The sequence below is a fragment of the Phacochoerus africanus genome, chromosome 16 (assembly GCF_016906955.1).
Source record: "Phacochoerus africanus isolate WHEZ1 chromosome 16, ROS_Pafr_v1, whole genome shotgun sequence".
Lineage (NCBI taxonomy): Eukaryota > Metazoa > Chordata > Mammalia > Artiodactyla > Suidae > Phacochoerus > Phacochoerus africanus.
The window spans coordinates 14,170,888-14,194,372 of NC_062559.1; the positions used below are offsets into that span (position 1 = coordinate 14,170,888).

General features: G+C 35.6%; 1 protein-coding gene and 1 long non-coding RNA gene across 5 annotated transcripts in view; one reads left to right on the forward strand and one right to left on the reverse strand.

Annotated features, from left to right (window-relative positions):
• Window positions 1-23,485, forward strand: part of LOC125117381 (uncharacterized) — a 125,947-nt gene that overhangs the window by 54,700 nt on the left and 47,762 nt on the right. Inside the window, exon 2 of the long non-coding RNA XR_007132607.1 lies at window positions 115-353. This is a non-coding gene — a long non-coding RNA (uncharacterized LOC125117381). The remainder of the gene's footprint in view (window positions 1-114; window positions 354-23,485) is intronic.
• AGBL3 (AGBL carboxypeptidase 3) overlaps window positions 1-23,485 on the reverse strand; it is a 100,608-nt gene that overhangs the window by 40,174 nt on the left and 36,949 nt on the right. The window contains exons 6-13 of one of the 4 annotated variants that reach the window (XM_047763202.1): window positions 20,089-20,227; window positions 17,780-18,559; window positions 14,309-14,471; window positions 12,319-12,445; window positions 10,941-11,041; window positions 10,625-10,737; window positions 9,581-9,647; window positions 24-110 (exon numbers count right to left, since the gene is read on the reverse strand). In XM_047763202.1, coding sequence (XP_047619158.1) covers window positions 24-110; window positions 9,581-9,647; window positions 10,625-10,737; window positions 10,941-11,041; window positions 12,319-12,445; window positions 14,309-14,471; window positions 17,780-18,559; window positions 20,089-20,227 — 1,577 coding nt within the window. Of the gene's footprint in view, window positions 1-23; window positions 111-9,580; window positions 9,648-10,624; window positions 10,738-10,940; window positions 11,042-12,296; window positions 12,446-14,308; window positions 14,472-17,779; window positions 18,560-20,088; window positions 20,228-23,485 lie in introns of those variants that run through there. The other 3 variants (XR_007132605.1, XM_047763198.1, XM_047763199.1) reach the window with 3 other exon arrangements.

Genomic DNA, 23,485 nt, shown 5'->3' on the forward strand with positions numbered 1-23,485 from the left:
CAACTATGTCAATGAATATTTACCTCTTGCTCTTCTCTGGTGTTTTGATGGCTTGCTATGGTAGAATTTCTTTCCTTCTTTGTTTTCAAATGTTTTTTCTTGTTTTTTATCTAGGCAAGAGAATCATTTTTAAAATCAATATTTAATCAATACATCAAAGATAGTATATATGCAGACATACAGCCATCTCGAGACTAAAACTTCGAGGAAAATGAAGTACTTCTCCTATTTTTCCCAAGTACAACTGAAAACCCTGGATATTATACACAAAATAAACACAAGAGACTCTAAAAGGGCAAAAGAAAGAGGCAAACTGGTGAGAGACTTCAGAGGAACAGAGGATCGGCATGATGGTGAGTTGTTTCCTGTGTTTTCTTTTTGCCTCATATAACCCAGCAACCCAAAAATGCCAATGAGTTGATAATGCCTGAAAACTTCCCAAACCTGTTCATGTTCCAAAGACAGGAATATAAACATCAAAGAAGCTCAAAGAACTCCAAGTAAGATGAAACTTAACCCACACCAGAGTTCCCATTGTGGCTCAGCAGGCTAAGGACCCGATATTGTCTCTGAAGATGTGGGTTCAATTCCTGGCCTTGTCAGTGGATTAAGGGTCTGGTAAGTCTCAGTGGATTAAGAACTCATCAACGAATTTGGGAAAGTTGCTGCAACCTGTGGCTTAGGTTGCACTTGAAGCTTGGATCTGGTGTTGCTGTGGCTGTGGCATAGGCCTCAGCAGCAGCTCTGATTCGACCCTTGGCCCGGGAACTTCCATATATCACAGGTGCAGCTGTAAAATGGAAAAAAAAAATCCCCATATCAAGACACATTATCAAACATTCAGTGACAGAGAGACAATCTTGAAAGCAGCAAAAGAGAAGCAGATTGTTACATACAAGGGATCCTCGATATGCTCATTACCAGATTTTTCATTAGAAACTTTGGAAAGCAGAAGACAGTGCATGGATACAGTCAGAGTGCTTAAAGGAGAAAACAAACTGTAGAACTGTCCTTCAAAAGTTAGGGAGAAGTTAAGACATCTCCAGGTAAACAAAAGCTAAGGGAGTTGAAGACCACCTGACATGCCCTGCAAAAAATGCTCAAAGTAGTTCTGCAAGATGAAATGAAATGATACCATATAATCTTATTTTCTACATAATTTAAGAAACTAATAATGCTTAAAAGAATTGAGTTTATGTTTGGGGGCATGTAGTATATAACTATGTAATTCTGTGACACACACCAATGAAAGGGATGAGGATGCAAATGTAAAGGGGCAAAGTTTCGTGTGTTTCTGAAGTTAAGCTGGTAAAAATTCATATTAGGGTGTTATAACTTTAGGATAGTAAATGTAATCTCCATGGTGACAACAAAGAAAAGACCTATAGAATATACACATAAGGAAGTGAGAAAGGGACTTAAAACTTTTCCAGAAAAACCAGCTAAACATGAAAGGAGACAGTAATATAGGAAATGAGGGACAAAAATACTATAAGGCATACAGAAAACAACACAGCAACAGAATAAATCCCTTTTTATCAGTAATTATTTTCATTATAAGTGGGTTAAACTCTCCAATCAAAAGACAGAGACTAGCACATGGATAAAAACATATATCCAACTACATGCAGTCTATAAAAGACTCAGTGAGATCCAAAGACACAAACTGGTTGAAAGTGAAAGGAAATAAAGAGGTATTCCATGCAAATAGTAACCAAGAGAGAGCAAGAGTGGCTATATTAGATAAAATAGACTTTAAATTTTAAAATGTTACAAGAAACAAAAACTTGGCCTCACTAGCAAATTCTATCAAACATTAAGAGAAGAGTTAACATCTATCCTTCTGAAACTATTGCAAAAAACTGCAGAGGAAACACTTCCAAACTCATTCTATGAGGCTACTATCATGCTTATACCAAAACCAGACAGATACCACAAAAAAGAAAACTATAGTTCAGTATTACTGATGAACATAGATGCAAAAATCCTCAACACAATACTAATAAATCAATTCAACAATACATTAAAAGGATCATACACCATGATCAAGTGGGATTTATCCACTTGCAAGGATTCTTCAATATCTGCAAATCAGTGTGATATATATACCATGTTAACAAAGTGAAAAATGAAAACCATATGATCTCAACAGATGCAGAAAAAGCTTTGACAAAATTCAGCGTGCATTTATGATTTAAAAAAAAAAAAAAACTCTCCAGAAAGTGGGCAGAGAGAGAACCTACATCAACCTAATAAAGGCCCCACATGACAAACCCACAGCTAACATCTTTACTCAATGGTGAAAAACTGAAAGCATTTCCTTTAAGATCAGGAACAAGACAAGGATATCCACTCTCATCACCATTGTTCAGCACAGTTTTGAAAGTCCTAGCTATGGCAATCAGAGAAGAAAAAGAAATAAAAGGTATCCAAGTTGGAAAAAAAGTAAAACTGTCACTGTCTGCAGATGACACGATACTATACATAGAAAACCCTAAAGATGCTACCAGGACTATTAGAACTCCTCAACGAATTTGGTAAAGTTGCAGGATACAAAAGTAATAAACAGAAATCTCTTGCATTCCTATACACTAACAATGAGAAATCAGAAAGAGAAATTTACCATTGCATCAAAAAGAATAAAGACCTAGGAAGAAACCTAATTAAGGAGGCAAAAGACCTGTACTCTGAAAAATATAAGAAGCTGATGAAAGAAATCAAAGATGACAACAAATGGAAAAATATACCATGTTCTTTAAAATTTGTTTTCTTTTTATAGCTGTACCAGTGGCATATGGAAGTTCCCAGGCTAGGGGGTGAACTGTAGCTGTAGCTGCCAGCCTGCACAATAGCAACACCAGATGTGAGTTGCATCTACACCACAGCTTTCAGCAATGCTGGATCCTTAACCCGCTGAGTGAGGCCAGAGATTGAACCTGCATCCTCACAAACACTATATACTATGTTGGGTTCTTAACCCTCCGAGCCACAATGGGAACTCCTATACCGTGTTCTTGATTGGAAGAGTTAATATTATCAAAATGACTATACTACTCAAGGCATTCTGCTTATTCAATGCAATCTCTATCAAAATACCAATGGCCTTTTTCACAAAATGAGAACAAAATTTTTAAAAATTTGTATGGAAACACAAAATACCCCTAATAGCCAAAGCAAAATTGAGAAAGAATAACAGAGCTGGAGGAATCATGCTCCCTGACTCTAGACTATATTATAAAGCTACAGTAATAAAAACCAATGGAACTGAATAGAGAGCCCAGAAATAAGCCCAGATACTTATCATAATAAGATCAATTAGTCTATGACAAAGGAGACATGAATATACCGTGGAGAAAAGGCAGTCTCTTCTAATAAGTATGGCAGGGAAAACCAGACAGCTACACACATAAGGTTGAAATTAGAACATTCTCTAACACCATATACAAAAATACACTCAAAATGGATTGAAAACCTAAATATACGACTGGATACTATTAAACTCCCAGAACACTCTTTGACATAAATTGTAGCAATATTTTTTTTGGTCCACCTCCTAGAGTAATGGAAATAAAAACAAAAATAAAATAGGACCTTATTAAAGTTAAGAGCCTTTGCATAGTAAAGGAAACCATAATCACAATGAAAAGACAAGCTACAGAATGGAAGAAGACATCCGCAAATGATGCAACTGACGAGGTATTCATCTCCAAAATATATAAAAAGCTCAGGCAGCTCAATATAAAAAAAAAATCAAAAAAATAGGCAGAAGATCTAAATAGATACTTCTTCAAAGTAGACTTGTGTTGGCCAAAGGACACATGAAAAGATGTTCAATATCAAGACTTATTAGAAAAATATAAATCAGTACTACAGTGAGATAATACCTCATACTGGTCAGAATGGCCATTAGCAAAAATTTACAAAACAATAAATACTGGAAAGGATGTGGAGAAAAGAGAAGCCTCCTACACTGTTGGTGGGAATGTAAACTGGCACATTCACTATGAAGAACAGTATGGAGGTTCCTTAAAAAACAAAATATAGTTACCATAGGATCCTGCAATCCTACTTGTGGGCATATATCCAGAGGAAACCATAATTTGAAAAGATGCATGCACACTAATGTTCACTGAAGCACTATTTACAACAGCCAAGACATGGAAGCAACCTAAATGTCCACTGACAGAGGAATAAATAAATAAGATGTATATGTGTGTGTGTGTGTGTGTATAAATGGAATATTATTGAACCATAGAAAAGAATGAAATAATGCCATCTGCAGCAACATGGATGCACCTAGTGATTTTCATATTAAGTAAGCCACACAGAGACAGAGAAGTATCATATGATATCACTTATTTGTGTAATCTAAAGAAAGTGATGCAAGTGAAATTATATACGAAACAGAAATAGATCCATAGACATAGTTTACCAAAGGGGAAAGGGTGGAGGAAGGATAAATTAGAAGTTTGGGATTAACATATACACACTACTATATATAAAACAGATAATCAACAAGGACCTATTTATATATATAGCACAGTGAACTAGAGTCAGTATTTTATAATAACCTGGAAAAGAATATATCTAATATATATATTAATCACTTCGCTGCACATTTGAAACACACATTGTAAATCAACTGTACTTCAATTAGAAAAACAACTTAAGGAACTAAAAAAAGAAGAAAAACTAAATCCAAAGCCAGCAGAAGGAAGGAAATAATAAAGATTAGAGCACAGATAAATGAAATAGAAAACAGAAAAACAGAGAAAAATCAAACCAAAAGTTGATTCTTTGAAAAGATCAACAAAGCTGACTAATCTTTAGCTTAGGACTAAGAAGAAAAAGTACTGAAATCAGGAATGAAAGTGGGGATAGTACTACCAATTCTACAGAAATAAAGATTCTAAGAGAGTACTATGAACAACTGTATAACTTAGATGAAATGGACAAATTCCTAGAAACACAAAATTTACCAAGACTATCTCAGAAGAAATAGAAAATACGAATAGACGTATAACTAGATAAGTAGATTGAATGAGTAATCAAAATTCTCCCTCCCCCCACCTCCACTCCAAAAAAGAAGCCCTGGACCTGACAGTTTCTCCAGTAATTCTGCCAAACATTTAAAGCAGAACTAATGCTATTTCTCACACATTTTTCCAAAAAAGTGAATAGGAAGGAACACTGCCTAACTCATATATGGCTAGCACTACCCTGATGTCAAAGCCAGACAAAACATTACAAGAAAACTAAAGACCAATATCCCTTAAGAACTCTGATGCAAAAATCCTCTACAAAATACCAGCAAACCAAATTAAGCAGCATATTAAAAGGATTGTACATCATAACCAAAGAGGATTTATTCCTGGAATGCAAGGATAGTTTAACATATAATATTGATCAATAAATACACCAAATTGATATAATGAAGGAAAAAAGAAACATATGATCACCTTAATCGATGCAAAAAAGGCATCTGACAAAACTTTGTACCCTTTCATGATTTAAAAAAAAAAAAAAAACCTCAAGCAACTAGTCAGAGAAAGAAACTACCTCAAAATAATAAAAATCATCTATGAAAAACCTATAGCAAACATCACACTCAATGGAGAAAGACTGAAAGCACCTCCTCTAAGATCAGGAACATGGCAAGTATGTCTCCTTTCACCACTTCTATTGAACATAGTATTGGAAGTTCTTGCCAGAGAAATAAATAAGAAGAAATAAAAGTTATCTAAATTGGAAAGGAAGAAGTAAAATGATCTGTTTGCAGATGATATTTGATATTTAAAAATCCTAAAGATTCCACCAAAACACTGTTTAACCTAATAAATTAATTCAGCAAAGTATCAGGATAGAGTCAACATATAAAAAAACAGCTGCATTTCTATACATGAATAATGATCAGAAAAGGAAATCATAAAAACAATTCCATGTACAATAGCATCAAAAAGAATAGAATATTTAGGAATTAACTTAACCAAGGAGATAAAAGAACTGTACAATGAAAACTACAAAGGACTGCTGAAAGTAAAGCAGACATAAATAAGTAGAAACACACCCCTTGCTGACTGATCAGAAGACTTAATATTATTAAAATGTCAATACTATCCAAAGCAATCTATGGATTAGGGGCAATTCCTATCAAAATTCCTATGACATTTGTGGCAGAAATAGAAAAATTCATTCTGAAATTCATATGGAACCTTAAGGAACCCTGAATACCAATCTTGAAAAAGAGCAAAACTGGAGGGCTCACATTTCCTAATTTCAAAACTTACTACATAGCTACAGGAATCAAAATAGTGTGGTACTGGCATTAGGACAGAAATATTGACCAATGGACTAGAATATAGATGATAAGAAATATGTTTTAATGAATAAAGTATGAACAGTGTAGAAATTGATGCCTAGAAGTGGGATCCTGTCCTAATAAGAACCTAAACTATATGAAAGTCACTGGCTTTGTGAGTAAGTAACAACAGGTGGTTTAGAAACTGTTATAGGAAGCTGGAAAATTAGTGACACAAGTTAGGTAGAGGTGATACATTTAGCAAAACTGTCTTCTGTGATAGTATGAAAGAGAGAAGATGTACCTAACAGATCTGAGTCAAAGGACAGAGATTTTGAGGCAGAAAGTTTAGAGTATGAGTTGATTGTTGCTAGCATCATTTGATAAGGTGCTACAAGAAAAGAAATCAGTTCAAAATTGTTTGGACAAAAAACTGAATTGAGAGGAAAAACAGAGAACCCCAAATCCTAGAATTTCAAGGTTGGCTTCAACACGGCTTTGAGACAAAGATCAAATTAAAGTAATGGCTTTTACATCTGTGGTACACAGTCTATAAGATGGCCTGTAATGATCACCATCTATTTGTATTCATACCCTTCTGTAATCCTAGGTCATTGGGCTCAACCTAGTGACTAGCTTCTAATGAATAAAACATGACAAACGTGGTGGGATTCTGCTTCTGATATTAGGCTGCAGTGAGACTGTCGCTTCTATCTTGTGTGTCCTCTTTTGCTCTCTTACTTGCTCATTCTGATGGAAGCTAGTTCCGTGTTGTGAGTGGCTATATGGAGAAACCCACATGGCCATGAACTAAGGGAAGACTTTAGCCAACAGCCAATAAGGAACTGAGACTCCAGCCTAGCAGGCTGTGAGGAACTGGACCTGTCAATAAACACGTAAGTGAACTGAAAAATGGATCCTTCCTCAATCAGGCCTTTATATGATTCCACAACCCGACCAATACCTTCATTGCAATCTTTTGAGAGACTTTAGATAATCACCCACTTATCTTAGATAAGCCACTTAGATAAGCCACTTCTGAATTCCTGACCCACAGAAACCGTGTGATGATAAATGTTTGTTGTTTTAAGCTGCTAAGGTATGGAGTAGTTACTTGGCAACAGAAAGTGAATATGACATCTTAGTCTGTTCACCTATAACAAAATACTATAGACTGGGTGGCTTATACATAATGGAAATATTCTCATAGTTCTTGAGGCTGGAAGTTAAGATGAGGGTGTCAGTATTGTCAGGTGAGAGCTTTCGTTTGGGTGCATACTTCTTGTTGTAGCCTCATGTGGCAGAAGGGGCTAGGGATCTCTCTAGAGCCTCTTTTATAAGGCACTAACCTCATTCAGAGAGCTCTCTTCTCATGACATAATCACCTCCCAAAGGCCCTACCTTCTAGCACCATAATATTTGGAATTATAATTTCAACATACAACTTTTGGGGGGACAGAAATATTCAGACCATAGCATTTCACTCCTGATCCCAAATTCATGTCCTTCTCATATGCAAAGCATGTTCATTCCATCCCCCAAACTCCCAGAGTCTTAACTCATTTCAGCATCAACTCTAAACTCCAAAGTCTCATCTCCATATCATCTAAATCAGATATAGATGAGACTCAAAATAATTCATCCTGAGGTTAAGTTCCTGTCTAGTTGTGAACCCATGAAACCAAGTTATGTGCTTCCAAAATACAACTGTGGGATAGGCACAAGATAGACATTTCCAATGCAAAAGGAGAAACAGGAAAGAAAGATGGGGGTTATGGGCACCAAGCAAACTCAAAACCCAGCAAAGCAGATTTGGTGAAGTCTTAAAGGTCATGAATAATCCTCCTTGGCTTAGTGCTCTGCCTTCTGGACCCACTGGATTAACAACATCGCTCCAACAGCTTGGCAGTGTGCTACTCATGCCTGGTCTCTGTTAGGACCCTGCCCACACCATAGCTCACAGCTTCAGGTGGCCTGCCTCCGTGGTCTCTGTTGGAAGCTGTCTGCCCTATTAAAACCTAGGTGTTAGTGGCCCTACGACCTCTTAGTACTTCAGGGCCTTTTGTCTTGATGACACAAAGAGATAGAAAGATACACTTTATTCTTGGATTGGAAGAATTAATATTTTTAAATGACCATACTACCCAAGGCAATCTACAGATTCAATGCAATCTCTATCAAAATACCAATGGCATTTTTCACAGAACTAGAACAAATAAATTTAAAATTTGTATGGAAATGCAGAAGACCCCTAACAGTCAAAACAATCTTGAGAAAGAAGAAAAGAGCCGGAGGAATCATGCTACCTGAATGCAGACTATATTACAAAGCTTATAGTAATCAAAACAGCATGGTACTGGCACAAAAAACAAACCCATAGATCAATGGAACAGAATAGAGAGCCTGAAAATAAACCCAGGCACTTATGGTCAATTAGTCTATGACAAAGGAGGCAGGAATACACAATGGAAAAAAGTCTCTTCAATAAGCAATGAAGAATGAAATTTGAACATTCTCTATACCATATATAAAAATAAACTCAAAATGGATTAAAGACCTACTGGAAAACTGGAAAACTTAAAACTCCTAGAGGAAAACATAAGCAGAACTCTTTGACAGAAACTGTAGCAATATTTTTGGATTGGTCATCCAAAGCACAGGAAAACAAAAACAAACAAATGGGACCTAATTAAACTTAAAAGCTTTTGGGAAAAAAAAAACTTAAAAGCTTTTGCACAGTCAAGGAAACCATCAACAGAATGAAAAGACAACCTACTGGATGGGAGAAAATATTTGCAAACGATACCATTGATAATGGGTTAATATCCAACATCCATAAACAGCTCATAGAAGTCAACATCAAAGAAAGCAAACAACCTAACAATGAGAATATAAACCACAAAAGGCAAGGATTTTTGTCTTGCTTTGTTCACTGCTATATTCCCAAGCACACAGTCAGAACTCAGTATATAGTTAAATAAATAAATGAATATTGGACTAGCAGTCAAATGATATATGTTATCTCATTAACAAGTGGTGTGGCTTTTCAGAAGTAATTTAATCTCAGTGGATCAACGGGTCTCATCAGTGAAGCAGGGTTGTTAAGAAACCCTAAGGTTAGAAAATTCTATGACTTAAGGATGTGGTATATAATAAGGAAGAAATAATTGTGCGATACAATAATTAGACAACTTTAGACTTCTTTTTGCTTGATTGTTAGTCACAGTAAGAAGAGTTCCTATTTAGTGTATCCATATCATAGGCAGAAATTTTCAATCATACCTGAGAACTTAACTTGAGGAGGTAAGTCTGAGAGTCATTGGATTCTGAACTGTCAGAGCCATGGCTACTACAAAAAAAAAAAAAAAAATTTTAATTTACAGAATGTTTTGGTGGTATTTTAAATTTTCAACTGTTACTTTTACTTTATTATCTCATTGAAATGGTAGAAATAGTTCTAATTATAAGGGGGACGTTTAAAAAGGTGTAGATGTTTGATAGTTTCAGGCATTAGATGATATTAGAAGAATAATGACTGAAATTGATTATCATATCAAATATAAATATAAACAAATCCATGAGTTCAAAATGATACTCTTCTATCTGCAAACTTATTAGTTACCACTGGAGGTTGTAGGAACACTAACTCAAAGTTTGAAAATTTATAAAGGAGAAGAATCAAACATTTGTTCTGTTTTTCCTATAGGAACTGTACTAAAATTAGTACCTTCTTTCTAGTAACATTCTGTTGGCATTAAATTAAATTCTGCACTTACTATTCGCTGGCTTAGATTATTTATATGGCATCTCTACAAATGTGTTAGTTTTGTGAGTAATGACAACATTAAAAACAATTTGAGGGATAAATTAGGAGTTTGGGATTAACATATATACACTACTATATATAAAACAGATAACCAACAAGGACCTACTATATAGCATAGGGAACTGTACTCAATATTTTGTAATAACCTATAAGGGAAAAGAATCTATAAAAAATAGATATATGTATGTATGATTGAATCACTGCTATACACCTGAAACTAACATGACATTGTAAATTATCTATACTTTCAAAAAAAAACCAAAAATAATTTATGTCTTTCACAAAGAGTACATAGTAGGTGCTCAATTAATACTATTTAAATAGATAAATAAATAAATGAGGTCTTGATGAGGTCTGGTCAACATAATGTGCATGGGAAAAAATTTTCCTCCACCTATAGCCAGGATTTTCAGTACAGATGGACAATTATATTCTAGTATTATTATAAATTATCACAGACCAGCACAACAAATTATATCGTTTCCACCATCTTGACTTACCTAGACTCTAGATCCAATGTAACTTCTTTCAGAGAAGTATCTGAATCATCAAGGACTTTTTCCAAGTTTATATGTTTTTCCATTTCTTCTAGTTCTTTTAGGCATTTATAATACTAGGAGAAAATGACAGATGAATTAATTATAAAACAACTTTATTTCCTAATTAAACTAACTGAATATAGATATCTGGAATATCAAGTGCCAAAACCCACTGAACACTATTGGGGTATAGGAATAACACTGCTGTAGGCCTACAGGCAGGTTTCATTATCTCAGAAACTGGAGGCTGATCTATTACCAAATGGACTTTACTTACCTTGGTTCGGTCTGGATCACAGTAGTCCAAGAGAGAATCACAAAAATGATATCCCATCGACTCCAAGTCTTTTGTATTGAAGTGAGTGCCTCTTTTATTACCTAAAACATTAATAAGTTTATCCACCCTTGAAAGTGAGTTAAACATTTTTTTAAAGCAGGTAGGCCTAAGTTGCAAAACAGAGTATAAATAAAATATCTGATATGATTCCATATCCTGTCCCTTATTTTCTACACTGGGACAGGTCATCTAAGAGCTTACTGCTTCCTTCATTCCTCTCCACCACTTAGACCAAAGGTGACAATACAGATTAGTCTGTGTTGCAAGGCAGCAGAAAACTCAGTAAGAAAGTAACAGAATACTTGATCGCCAGTTATAAGCACTCTAATCAACTTAGATGATTTCTTAGAGGAAAACTTGGGTAAATATTTCAATGTTTTCATTATCATTAATCATGTCATATCAATTTCAAGGTGCTTTAAAAACAAGCCATAAGTTAACACATATGGATTTCCAGCACTTTCCTTTGAATTGATACATTTTCTAATAATGTGACAATTACCATAATATGTGTCATTCTAAAGATATGATAGGTGTGACTAAAGGCTTTCTAATGGAACTAGAGCACATTTTTTTTTTGTCTTTTGTCTTTTTGCCATTTCTTGGGCCGCTCCCGCGGCATATGGAGGTTCCCAGGCTAGGGGTCGAATCGGAGCTGTAGCCACCGGCCTACACCAGAGCCACAGCAACGTGGGATCCGAGCCGCGTCTGCAACCTACACCACAGCTCACAGCATCGCCGGGATCGTTAACCCACTGAGCAAGGGCAGGGACCAAACCCGCAACCTCATGTTTCCTAGTCGGATTCGTTAACCACTGCGCCACCACGGGAACTCCCACATTTTTATTTTTAGTTTAAGGAAACAAGTAAAACATAAATTGACAAAAACCAAAACATAGCCCAGTCTATTTTGCCTTACAAAGAGCAAATCCATCAAAAATATTTCTATCCTTATATTTTTATGAGCATTGCTTTTTCTTGAAATCATTAGTCATCTGTAGGAACTCCCTCTTAAAAAAAAAAAACACACACACACCCAAAACAAGCAATTAAAGATTAGTTTATGAAACAACCAAGTAAGAATTCTATATATATGTTAAAACTTCCTTTTCTAAACAGAGGAAAATGATCAGATAGAGATGCCTAGAATGGGAGTTTGTTTATTCATCTCATTTACAGAACTGATTAGCTATGAGTCTACATCTAAGTAGGAAGAAAGTGCTCACTATCCAGTTGTCTACACTATTAATCTTACATATTAAAAATGTCTCTTTGGTTTAAAGCTCTGACAGTCATGAATGAGGATATTTGATCTTACCCAGGGTAGATCCACAGAAAGTGGCCTCCATGGTAAAGCTGTTCCTGATTCCCATTTTCCACATTACCACTCTTCCTGTTCCTTCTTTGCTCTTCTGTATATTAAACTTGCAAGCTGAGAATGAAAACTGGAGAGAAGCAAATAAAAATGAGACCCATTGCTTTTCTAATCACAATGTCTTTTTTAGGAAGTAGAACTGTCAATGAAAAAGGAGTGCAAAAACTTCTGGAACTGCTTTTATTTCCTGACTAATGGAGATAACTCACTTTAAGGATGATATATTTACATTTCTGAGAAATATAGAATTAAATTCTGGCAATAAAAAATTTTTTTTGTCTTTTATTTATTTATTTTTTTTACGGCTGCACCCACAGCATATGGAGGTTCCCAGGCCAGGGGTCTAATCAGAGCTGTAGCCGCCAGCCTACGCCACAGCCACACAGGATCTGAGCTACATCTGCAGCCCACACCATAGCTCACAGCAACGCCAGATCCTTATTAACCCACTGAGTGAGGCCAGAGATTGAACCCACAACCTCATGGTTCCTAATTGGATTCATTTCCACTGCACCACAATGGGAACTCCAATAAGTTTTACTTTTTAGTCTATATATAACATTGCATTCAAAACTAGTGGATTCTTTTTTTTTTTTTTTTCTCTTTTGGCTACATCTGCAGCATATGGAAGTTCCCAGGCCAAGGATCAAATCTGAGTCGCAGCTGCAGACTGTGCCACAACTGCAGCAATGCTGGATCTTTAACCTACTACACTGGGCCAGGGATGGAACCCTTCCACCTCAGAGACAACACCAGATCCTTAACTCACAGCAGGAACTCCTAGTTGATTAAGTCTTGATAGTGTTGACTTTAAAACAGTTATAGGAAGGAGCCTAAACATATTTAGCAATGAAGATCAGTGCTGTAGTTTTCAAAATAGAATAGAGATACTTTATTTTCATATGAAAGATAATCTGAAAGATAGTTGTATAACATCGGTATCATGCGTTTTTGTAATTTTAATTACCACACAATTTTTAAAGTTGACTTTGTTTTCCATTCTGTGAATTTAACACATATAAAGATTTGTATAAACACCACCACAATCAGGATACAAAACAATTCTATCAACTCTTAAAAATTCTCTTGTGCCATTCCTTTGCCATCACAAGTATTTCACTTATTTTGGAGCTATGGTAAATGTTATTGTTTTTAACTTGGATTTCTAGTTGTTCACTGTGAGTATATAGAAATGAAGTTGGTTTTTGTGGGTTAACCTTGTATCCATCCTATGACATTGCTAAACTCACTGATTAGCTCTAGGAGTTTTTGCGGATTGCTTCATGTTTTTTTTTGTTTGTTTGTTTGTTTGTCTTTTTGCCTTTTCTAGGGCCGCTCTCACGGCATATGGAGGTTCCCAGGCTAGGGGTCGAATCGGAGCTGTAGCCGCCAGCCTATGCCAGAGCCATGGCAATGTGGGATCCGAGCCGTGTCTGCAACCTACACCACAGCTCACGGCAACGCCAGATCCTTAACCCACTGAGCAAGGCCAGGGATTGAACCTGCAACCTCGTGGTTCCTAGTCAGATTCGTTAACCACTGTGCCACAATGGGAACTCCTGCTTCGTATCTTCTATGAAGACAATCGTGTTGTCCTCACTGCTTCCTTTCCAATCTGTCTGCCTTTTATTTCTTTTTCATGCCTTATTGCACTTGTTAGAACGTCCAGTATAAGGCTGAATTGAAGGGGTAAGAATGGACACCCTTGCCTTGTTACTGACCTTAGGAGGAAGACAGTCTTTTATCATTAAGTATGGTGGCAGGATAATGGGCATTTTTCTTTATATTTCAAATTATTGGTCACTAAACATTTCACATGGTCAATTGTATACACCAGTCAAAATAAGTAAATAGTAAAGCAATTTACTGACTAAGACTATCTGCTGTCTCACATGCACAACATGTAGTAAAGTGAAATCTTAAAGGTGCTTACTTTATCCGGACAATTTTTGCTGAGCATAAGCGGAAAGATCCGTTGCTGTAAATACAAAGCTTTGCATCTATCACCACCATCACAGCCATACATGAAGATGTTCTCTTTCTTACTGTGGCCATGAAGGTCACAATATAAAATAACCTCTCGTTTCTCCATCAGTCTACCAAGAAGAAAAACAAGTTACTACATTTTCCCTATGCATTCTTTTCCTACGGTTGTAACTATGTGAATAGAATTTCTTATAGCCTAGTTTTCAGCTTGTTTTTTTTAACCTATACTGCATATTTTTATTAATATACAACTTTAAAAATACCTACAATAAGTTCCTATTAATTGTATAAAAAAGGATAAAATCTACCTACTCCTAAGACTTTGTCCAACAGGATTCCTTTTTTTTTTTTTTTTTTGAGAACCATTTTAATATTTTCATTTAAATTTCTAACATCACAGTGGCTAAGCACTACCTGGAAATTAAACATATATTTGAAGGCTGAACCAGTACCAAGTCAGGTTACAGTATATTAGAGAATGAAAAGCGAAATTCAGTTCTTGTAAAATAGGCTCCATGTTAAGCTGAATCAGATCCCCAAATGAATTGTAGTTCCTACTGCAAAACCACTTGGGGGTCAGCAGAGGGGCTTTTTAAAAATTATGAAGTGCAACTTTTTTTTCTTAAGGCAGAAATCGATTTTTTATTGTACACAGAAAACAGCACTAGGTGAGGTGCCCATTAGCCCTCACTCAGATTCTTTCTGACTGAAATATCTTTCTTCATCTTTGTAAATGCAAATATTATCCCTTATCCCTCAACACCAACCTCACGTCTTACTTCTTCTCTAACTAGTCAAGCCCATAGATTTTTCTTTTTTTGAACTCCTGAGGCACTTAATAATGGTACCATTTACTTGGCACTTGCCTAGGCAAGTTTTATATCTTTGATATTTAATCTCATTAAGGATAGGGAATGCTTCAAAACATCAAGAACAGTGCTATGCGCATAAGAACCCAAATATGTGTAAAAAATTGAGTACCTGATGACAACTAATATTTAATCCCGAGTAATGTGGTGAGTAAATACAGTTTTGAGGAAAATGGAAACAAAGTTTGAAATGATTGTTTCTCTGGTAAATTTCTAATAAATAATTTAAAGAAATCATTTCTTAAGAGCATAGCTCTTAGCCTACAATTTAGCCATTCAATGAATGTTAAATAAAAAATAAGCCTCCCAAACTGGTTCTGGAAAAAAACTAACAGACAGGCTTTCAAAAGGTGAAAAATAGTGGTGTTAAGGTTGTAGGATTATGGGCATTTTGGCCTTTATTTTTCCTATTACCAAACTTTATGTGGCATTATTATATTACTTAAATAACCAAAATGACATATACTATTTGTTATATCCGGAAGAATAAATACCAAATGTTACCAATTTGTAGTAATATGAAATGTATTACTTTTATAACAAAAATATTAAGTTCTAAAATCAAAATATTCAAAGCATAGTTTCTATTTGAAACATTACTCTTTTAAAGTATAGTGAAATCCCAAGCCAGCATCTGTTATGTGTATTAATTTACTGTCCTTTTTCATTTGTGCCCAATAAATCCTAGTCAATAAAATAAGATTGACATAAAGACACCATATGATCATTATAAATTTTTAGAAAAAGGACTAGATTATAAAGTAAGAATATCAAGTTAGGTCCTTAAATGAGATATGCTACACATTTTTAAACCAATGTTTCCCCAGTTTTAATGAACTTTTGGTTTCTTATAAGTGAGTCAAAAGGAAATTTTTAAGTAATTAAATCTCATATAAAGGTTACTACTTTTGAAGTGCAACAGGATAGTAGGTTGTCTCGTCTTACACTAACTTAAATCACTTTAGAAACAGTAGGGATTTTTTTCCTTACCCACAGTTAGGATATTCTTAGTACCTTACACTAAGTATCCTATACTAAAATCCACTCTCTTATTATTCTCAAATACTTTAAATATATTTAATCTTAAGTATCTTCACCTTTCCATACATACATGACTTTTATTCCATTTATCTGCCTATGATGAATTGCATTAAAGTATTTTCCTTTCTTGGAAGCCTTTCTGAAACTCACTGAATAGATTCCTGCCTTAACCTTCTTACAAGGCAATTTGAGAAGAACCAAGACATATAAAATATTTTCCATAGAGACAAGCCAGGGGGCCTTGGCCTATAATCCATCTTGTGTTGGGCCAGGCACCCTTAATGTCAGAGAGCATTAAGCCGACATTATAAATACCCTAATAGGCATTCCATCAGCTCTCTTTCTATATATCAACAACAAAAAACCTTTTAATTTTTGGAATAACTTTACATTTACATAAACATGGCAAAAATAGTAGAGTTTCCATACCCCTCATCCAGTTCCCCCTAATATTAATGTATCACATAACCATGACACACTGTCAAAACTAAGGAGACAACATTGGTACATGGCTATTAATTAAACTCCCAACCTTATCTGGATTTCACTAGTTTTCCCCTAATGTCCTTTTTCCTGTCCCAGAATCCAATCCAGGATACCACTTTGCAAATTTATTCAGCTCTCTTTTCACTATCTGCCATCCCCAGGAAAATAAGGAAGTCAAAGGCTACTCTTTAACGTTCAAATATTTCCCAAATAACTTCAGGGAATCCTGGAGCCCACATTTGTAGAGAGTATAAAACAAGAGTTTTCACTCCTTTTTGTGGGGCTCTGCCCTTCACTCCCCATAGGTACAAGCAGATAAAAGGATTAACAGGAAAGTGAAAGCTGAGGCTGAACGAAGGTAACTGGAGCCATGCTGAATGCTCCTAAACCCTGTCAGCTCCTCTGGGGAACTGGAGGTATAGCTGAGGTCCTGCTCCTTCACACAGTGCTCTTGCGCTTGCATGAGGGACCCTGGTAACAAAGCTGGATGAGGATATGAACATTCTCCATAACAGTACTTATTATTGTAACATTTGAACAATTCTAAATAGCTTTACAAGGAGCTTTTACATCTGTATCTAATTCATTAACAACTTTTTTTTCCCTTTTACATTTGAGGAAACACTGAATACATTTAGAGCTTCCAATGTTCCAAGTCCTATTCTGGGCACTTTGATGATAATGTTCTCATTTAATCCAATATTTGTTAACCCCAAATAAACATCAGTGCTACCACTAGCTTTAGCAGGAAACCAAATTTGGGATGTGCAAATTTAATCATAAGTTTCACAAAGCCATTAAAATATTCTAGAGTCCATTTCATTATTTAAAAGAAAGCTAGTGAATATAGTGGCGTAATACCAGAAAGGCAGAGAAGCAGAGTTGGGAAGAATGAGGGAAAAATTAAGTAGCTATAGTTCAGGTATCTAAAGAAGAGTTAAAGTATAATGAGTGGGATTGTGAGAGCAAAACTACTACCAAGTTTACTAAATTAGCACAGGGTACTTTGAGGCTTATTTTACCTACGGATCATGTTCCGGGTATACCAAACAGAAGGAAATGATTCCTTCAGAAGAGATGTATAGTTACGGTTTAAATCCCGTCCAGCTAAGGAACACCGATAATTTCCTACAATCACACCATCTGGATTCAGCATGGGTACCACCTTGAAGATGAAAGTGTCCCGAAGCAACTGTGCATCACTTGAATCTCCTAAAATATAATCTAGGAATCCCTTCATGATCCAAGAGCTGTTGGTTTCTCCTGGATGTACCCTTGCAGTCAAAATCACGGCCTTTCGCTTTCTTGAGTCATTGTTCTTCAAGGGGGTGGCAATCGTTAAAACGTACACCATGTTCCTGGCCAGAGTGTGGCACAAGACACGGATTTTACAAAACTTTGACCGAACTGGGTCATTATTGATGCTAGAAAGGTATTCTTGCAGGTTGGTGTAAGTGTATGGATAGCAGTGAGCAAAGTAGCAGGTATCTTTATTGTGTAGAAATTGAAATGTCCATGTAAGAGAGAAATAATGGCGCCCGTCTTGCCCCTGGTTGTTTCTATAATACTTGATTTGGTCTCCTATTCTCTGCCAGCCAACATTATGAGCGTTGGCCTCTTTTTCAGAATAAAATAGTGGGCGCATACCCCGATTATAAAGACTAGCAGGCTTGGTGAAATTGGTAATAGTGAATCTGTAGACTATTCCTGCTTGGGTATTAGTGACTTGGAAATAGAACCACTGTGTATGTTTATTTGTGAACAGGTCAGGGCGCACAGTTAGCTGGTATTCATATTCTGCTCTAAAACACACAAACAAAAAAAAAGGGGGGGGAAAAGCACATAAAAATGTAAAAATGTCATTCAAGTTTAAATTAAAGTCATAATAAACATAAAATAAAATAAACTACCTATTCATAGAAAGCTTTTTATTCAAGAAACAATGTTTATTTAGGCAGTATCTAATAGCAAGTAATTGCAAAAGATTAAAGTTTTGAAATATTCTCTTTTATTGGATGATACTGCTTCTATGCTAATTCTAAAGCCTTTTAATTCCTTTGTAATTCAAGAGGCATATAAAAAATGGCATTTGATAAAAATATTTCAACCCAACTATGTTTCCTATAAAAGAAGTGATTAAAGAGTTCTTCAAACTGAATTAAAGTCCAATGTTTCTTTTTTTACTTCAGACATATATTTCTGTTTTATATTAGATTGCCTTTTCTAGGGCTGCTCCCATGGCATATGGAGGTTCCCAGGCTAGGGGTCCAATAGGAGCTGCAGCCACTGGCCTACACCAGAGCCACAGCAACGTGGGATCCAAGCCATGTCTGAGACCTACACCACAGCTCATGGCAACGCCAGATCCTTAACCCATTGAGCAAGGCCAGGGATCGAACCTGCAACCTCACAGTTCCTAGTCAGATTCATTAACCATTGCGCCACGACAGGAACTCCAAAATATATACTTTTAAACCTTCTTAGTGATAGGTATTTCTATATGTACATAAAAATTACTATGAGCATATGGATTAAAAAATTTTAAACTGAGGACAGGAAGTATATTTGATAACTATTTGCATCCCCCATAATTAGTCATAATAATGGCAAAATAAAGGCAAAAATAATTTCATTAGTATATTACTTAGATATATAACAATTCTACCTGGTTAGTTGTGACTTTTTTCCTTTACCAAGTAATTTCCTGTTCTATCAACATTATGCACTTGTGTGTGTATGCGGGTTTGTGTGTGTAGTTATACATAGTGAACTAGAAACTGGTGAAATGAATGTTGCAGAACCTTGAGAGCTGCTGAAGGTAGGTGATGGTATGTGGAAGTTAACGTAGAACTGTATTGCACTCTGTACTTAAGTGTATGTTTAAACTTTCTCATAAAAAATTTTTAAATAAGAGTATTTCTGGATTACATGCATGTTCTCAAGCATATTTTATACAACACTCATCCAAAGAACTAAAAAAGTTTGATGTTGTAAATCCACTATACGCCAAAATTTAATTTAAAGAAGTTTGTAAAGCAGTTTGTGTGTCTGTTTGCATGTATGTGGGGGGGGGAGAACTCATATTGGCATACTGAAAATGTATAGTACAGAAACTTGGTTAACTTTAATTCATAGTTCTCAAAATCATTTGAATCCAGAACCTGCCATACCCACGCCCTTACAATAAAATCTCTAATTAGCATCTATACTTCAAAGAATTTGGTTTGTAGTAGATACTAAAACTATGGTTTGTAGTGGACACTAAAACTTAATATAGGAAATAATAAACACTTATAGTCTAGCTCCTCAAATAAAAATATTTAAAACCTACACTTTGACTACCTTCTGTAGATTACCACTCTCAAACCTTGCTTCAAACATCAAAGTATCATCACAGTTATCCACGGGCTGCTTCAAGGGTGTTCGGTTGCCCCCAACTCGAGAATACACAAAACATGGCTCTTTGTAGGCTGATGAGAGAGGACCATAAAGACATAATGCCATAGCTAAAGCACACAGGCTATTCTGCAGTGTGGAGCTAATATATAATTGAAGTGTCACTAAGGATTGTAAATTGTATAGTAATTTGACACTAACGTTTAAGTTTATGTTGAAGTGAGAACGTCTGCATATTTAGAAAAGCAAGGCCTAAAATAAATTTATGTATTTCTCACATTAAAAATATTTATTCTACTTCTGGTTATAACGAAGGAATTGATTCTGAAGTTGTCCTTTCACTGTAAATGACCATAAAACTGGACCAAAAATATGAGTTGTTTTCATGAATTTGGACAACATATAGACCAGAATTATATAAGGTTCTTGAAAGATGATAAATATGTGAAAGAAGCTCATGTTTAATTCTTGTTTTCTTCCTGGGGTTACTTTTAAACTATCTCTTAGGAAGAGGGCACTTAACAGCATAACAGTCTTGCTGAGCAGAGGGGGTAAAACTGTTGCCTTGGTTGCTGAAACTGGTACCCCGGGTACCAGAGAGAAGAAAGCTACATACAGGGAGGACTTGAATAGTCTCCCTGTACATGATGGTTCCCCAGTCCTTGGATGAAGGCTTGGCCATACAAGCACAGGATAAGACTAAGGAAGACAGGACATTGTGCTGCAGTGGAACTGAGATACCAGAGGATATACATTCTGGGATTTATTGAAATTCCAATCTATCCAGAATAGAAAGACTTCACTGAACACTTCAGGCATTCAATTGTGACTCCAGAAAGGTTATATGTTAGGCATTAAGAATCACACCCAGGAGTAAGAGCCATGATCTAGAACTAATAACAAAATGAAAAGAGACCTGTTTATATAAAACAAACAACAACAACAAAAAACAATTCTAAATGAAGTAAAATGACTTGTCAGCAATTTAGCTGCCTACCGGAAAAAAAATCAACATAATTTTAAAAAGAACATAATACAGATTACTACAATATATCTTTCACAATTTCCCACATGTGATAACAAAATTAAGAAGCATACAGGGAAGCAGGAAATCTGATCTGACAAATATATATACACAGTTAAGAGACCCCAAGATAATATATTCACATATTCAAGAGACCCCAAGATAACCCAGATGGTAGGATTAACAGAGAAAGACTATGAATACATGTTAAAAGACTTAAAGGTAAAGACAGAGATGATGAATAAACAGATCAAGTAATGGCAAAAAAAAAAAAAAGAAATGGAAACTATAGAAAGAACGAAAAGGAAAATCTAGAAATAAAAAAGTACAATAACAGAAATGAAAGATTTGCTAGATAGGCTTAAAAGAAACTGAATAATGCAAAAGACTCAGTGAACTTAGAAACAAATGTATACAAACTATCCAAACTCAAAGGCAAAGACAAAGATCCAGTGACATGTAGGTCATAGCTTGAAATCTTGGAGTTCCCGTTGTGGTTCAGTGGAAACAAACCCAATTGCAGGTTCAATCCCTAGCCCCATTCAGTGGGTTAAGGATCCGACATTGCCTTGAGCTATGGCGTAGGTGCCAGACATGGCTCGATGCAGCGTTGCCATGATTGTGGTGTAGGCTGGCAGCTGAAGCTCGGATTCAGCCCCTACCCTAGCCTGGGAACTTCACATGCTGCACTTGCGGCCCTAAAAAGCAATGAAAAGAAAAAAGAAAACCAAAAAAAAAAAAAAAAAAGAAGAAGGAAAGAAAGAAAGAAATCTAACATGTGTAATTGGAGTTGCAAAGGATAGAACAAACAACATGAAAAGTATGTGAAGAAATAATGGCTAAAATTTTCCCAAATTTTGGGGAAAAAAACCCACACAAAAAACAAAGAACCCTATTAAACTATGGATCCAAAAGGTTAGGCAAACTCCAAGCAGGATAAATATAGAAATAACCAAATCTACGCAGATCACAGTCCAACTGCTGAAAACAGCCAGAAAGAAAAAAATACATCATATAGAGGGAACAATGATGTAAATTATGGCTGACTTTTTACTAAAGAGAACAGATGTCATGGGACAACAGAATAGTATCTTTAAAGAAAGAAAAACATGTAAAAGGAAAAAAACGTCAACTCAGAGTTCTATATACCCAGTTGTCTGGAGACTTCCTTCTCCTACAGCCATAGGTCTGGAAATCAGTCTATTCTCTGACCCTTTCAGGCCCAGGAGAAATAATGCTTCTGTTCTGCTGACAATTCTATGTTGCTTTACTATCCTAGATTTGTTCCCTTAATTCTGTCCACCCTTTTGTAAGTTATCCTTTTATTAAACTTTCATAAATTACTCTAGTTATGCCATCCAATTCCTGACAAGACCTTGACTGACTCACCTCAACTACTTTAATTTTACATTAGATCTCATTTGTGTGTGGAAACTAAGGTAGGTTAGCTATATAAATCATTTGAAATAAACTTAAAAAAAATCAGAGCTGCTTCTCTTACTCCACTTGTTTAAAAATGCACAAGTGTATAATTTCTGGAATCACTTATGGTATAAGAAGCAATCCCTATTTATTTTTTGTCAGCTCTTTAAATAAAATACATACGTTCCCTGGAAATCATCTTTTAATATATATTCAAAATATAGAAAATGTGATGGTGAAATTATACAGGAGTCCTCCAGTCCCTTATGTTGGTGCTTTAGGAGCAGCACGGCTTAGAATATATGTTGAAACTTCTATGTTTGATTATTAGCACACCTTATGATAAAGCAGAGATTAAGCATTACCAGAGCTCTGAAAGTGCAGTTATTGATCCTGAGTGTTAAGAACACTTTCCTGCCAGCAATCTCACTCCTGAGCATCTCTACAGAGAAAACCATGACTGTTCATTGCAGTACTATATACAAGAGTCATGACTGGAAACAACCTAAATGTCCATCGACAGAGGAGTGGACAAGGAAGATGTGGTACATATACACAGTGGAATATTATTCAGCCATTAAAATGAAAGAAATAATGGCATTTGCAGCAACATGGATGAACCTAGAAATTATCATGCTAAGAGAAGTCAGACAGTGAGACACCAACATCATAAGCTATTACTTACAAATGGAATCTAAAAAAAGGACACAATGAACTTTTTAGCAGAACAGATACTGACTCACAGACTTTAAAAAACTTACGGTTTCCAAAATCAGACAGGTTGGGGGGTAGGGAGATGTGCTGGAGGTTTAGGATAGAAATGCTATAAAATTGGGTTGTGATGATCACTGTACAACTATAAATGTAATAAAGTTCATTGAGTAAT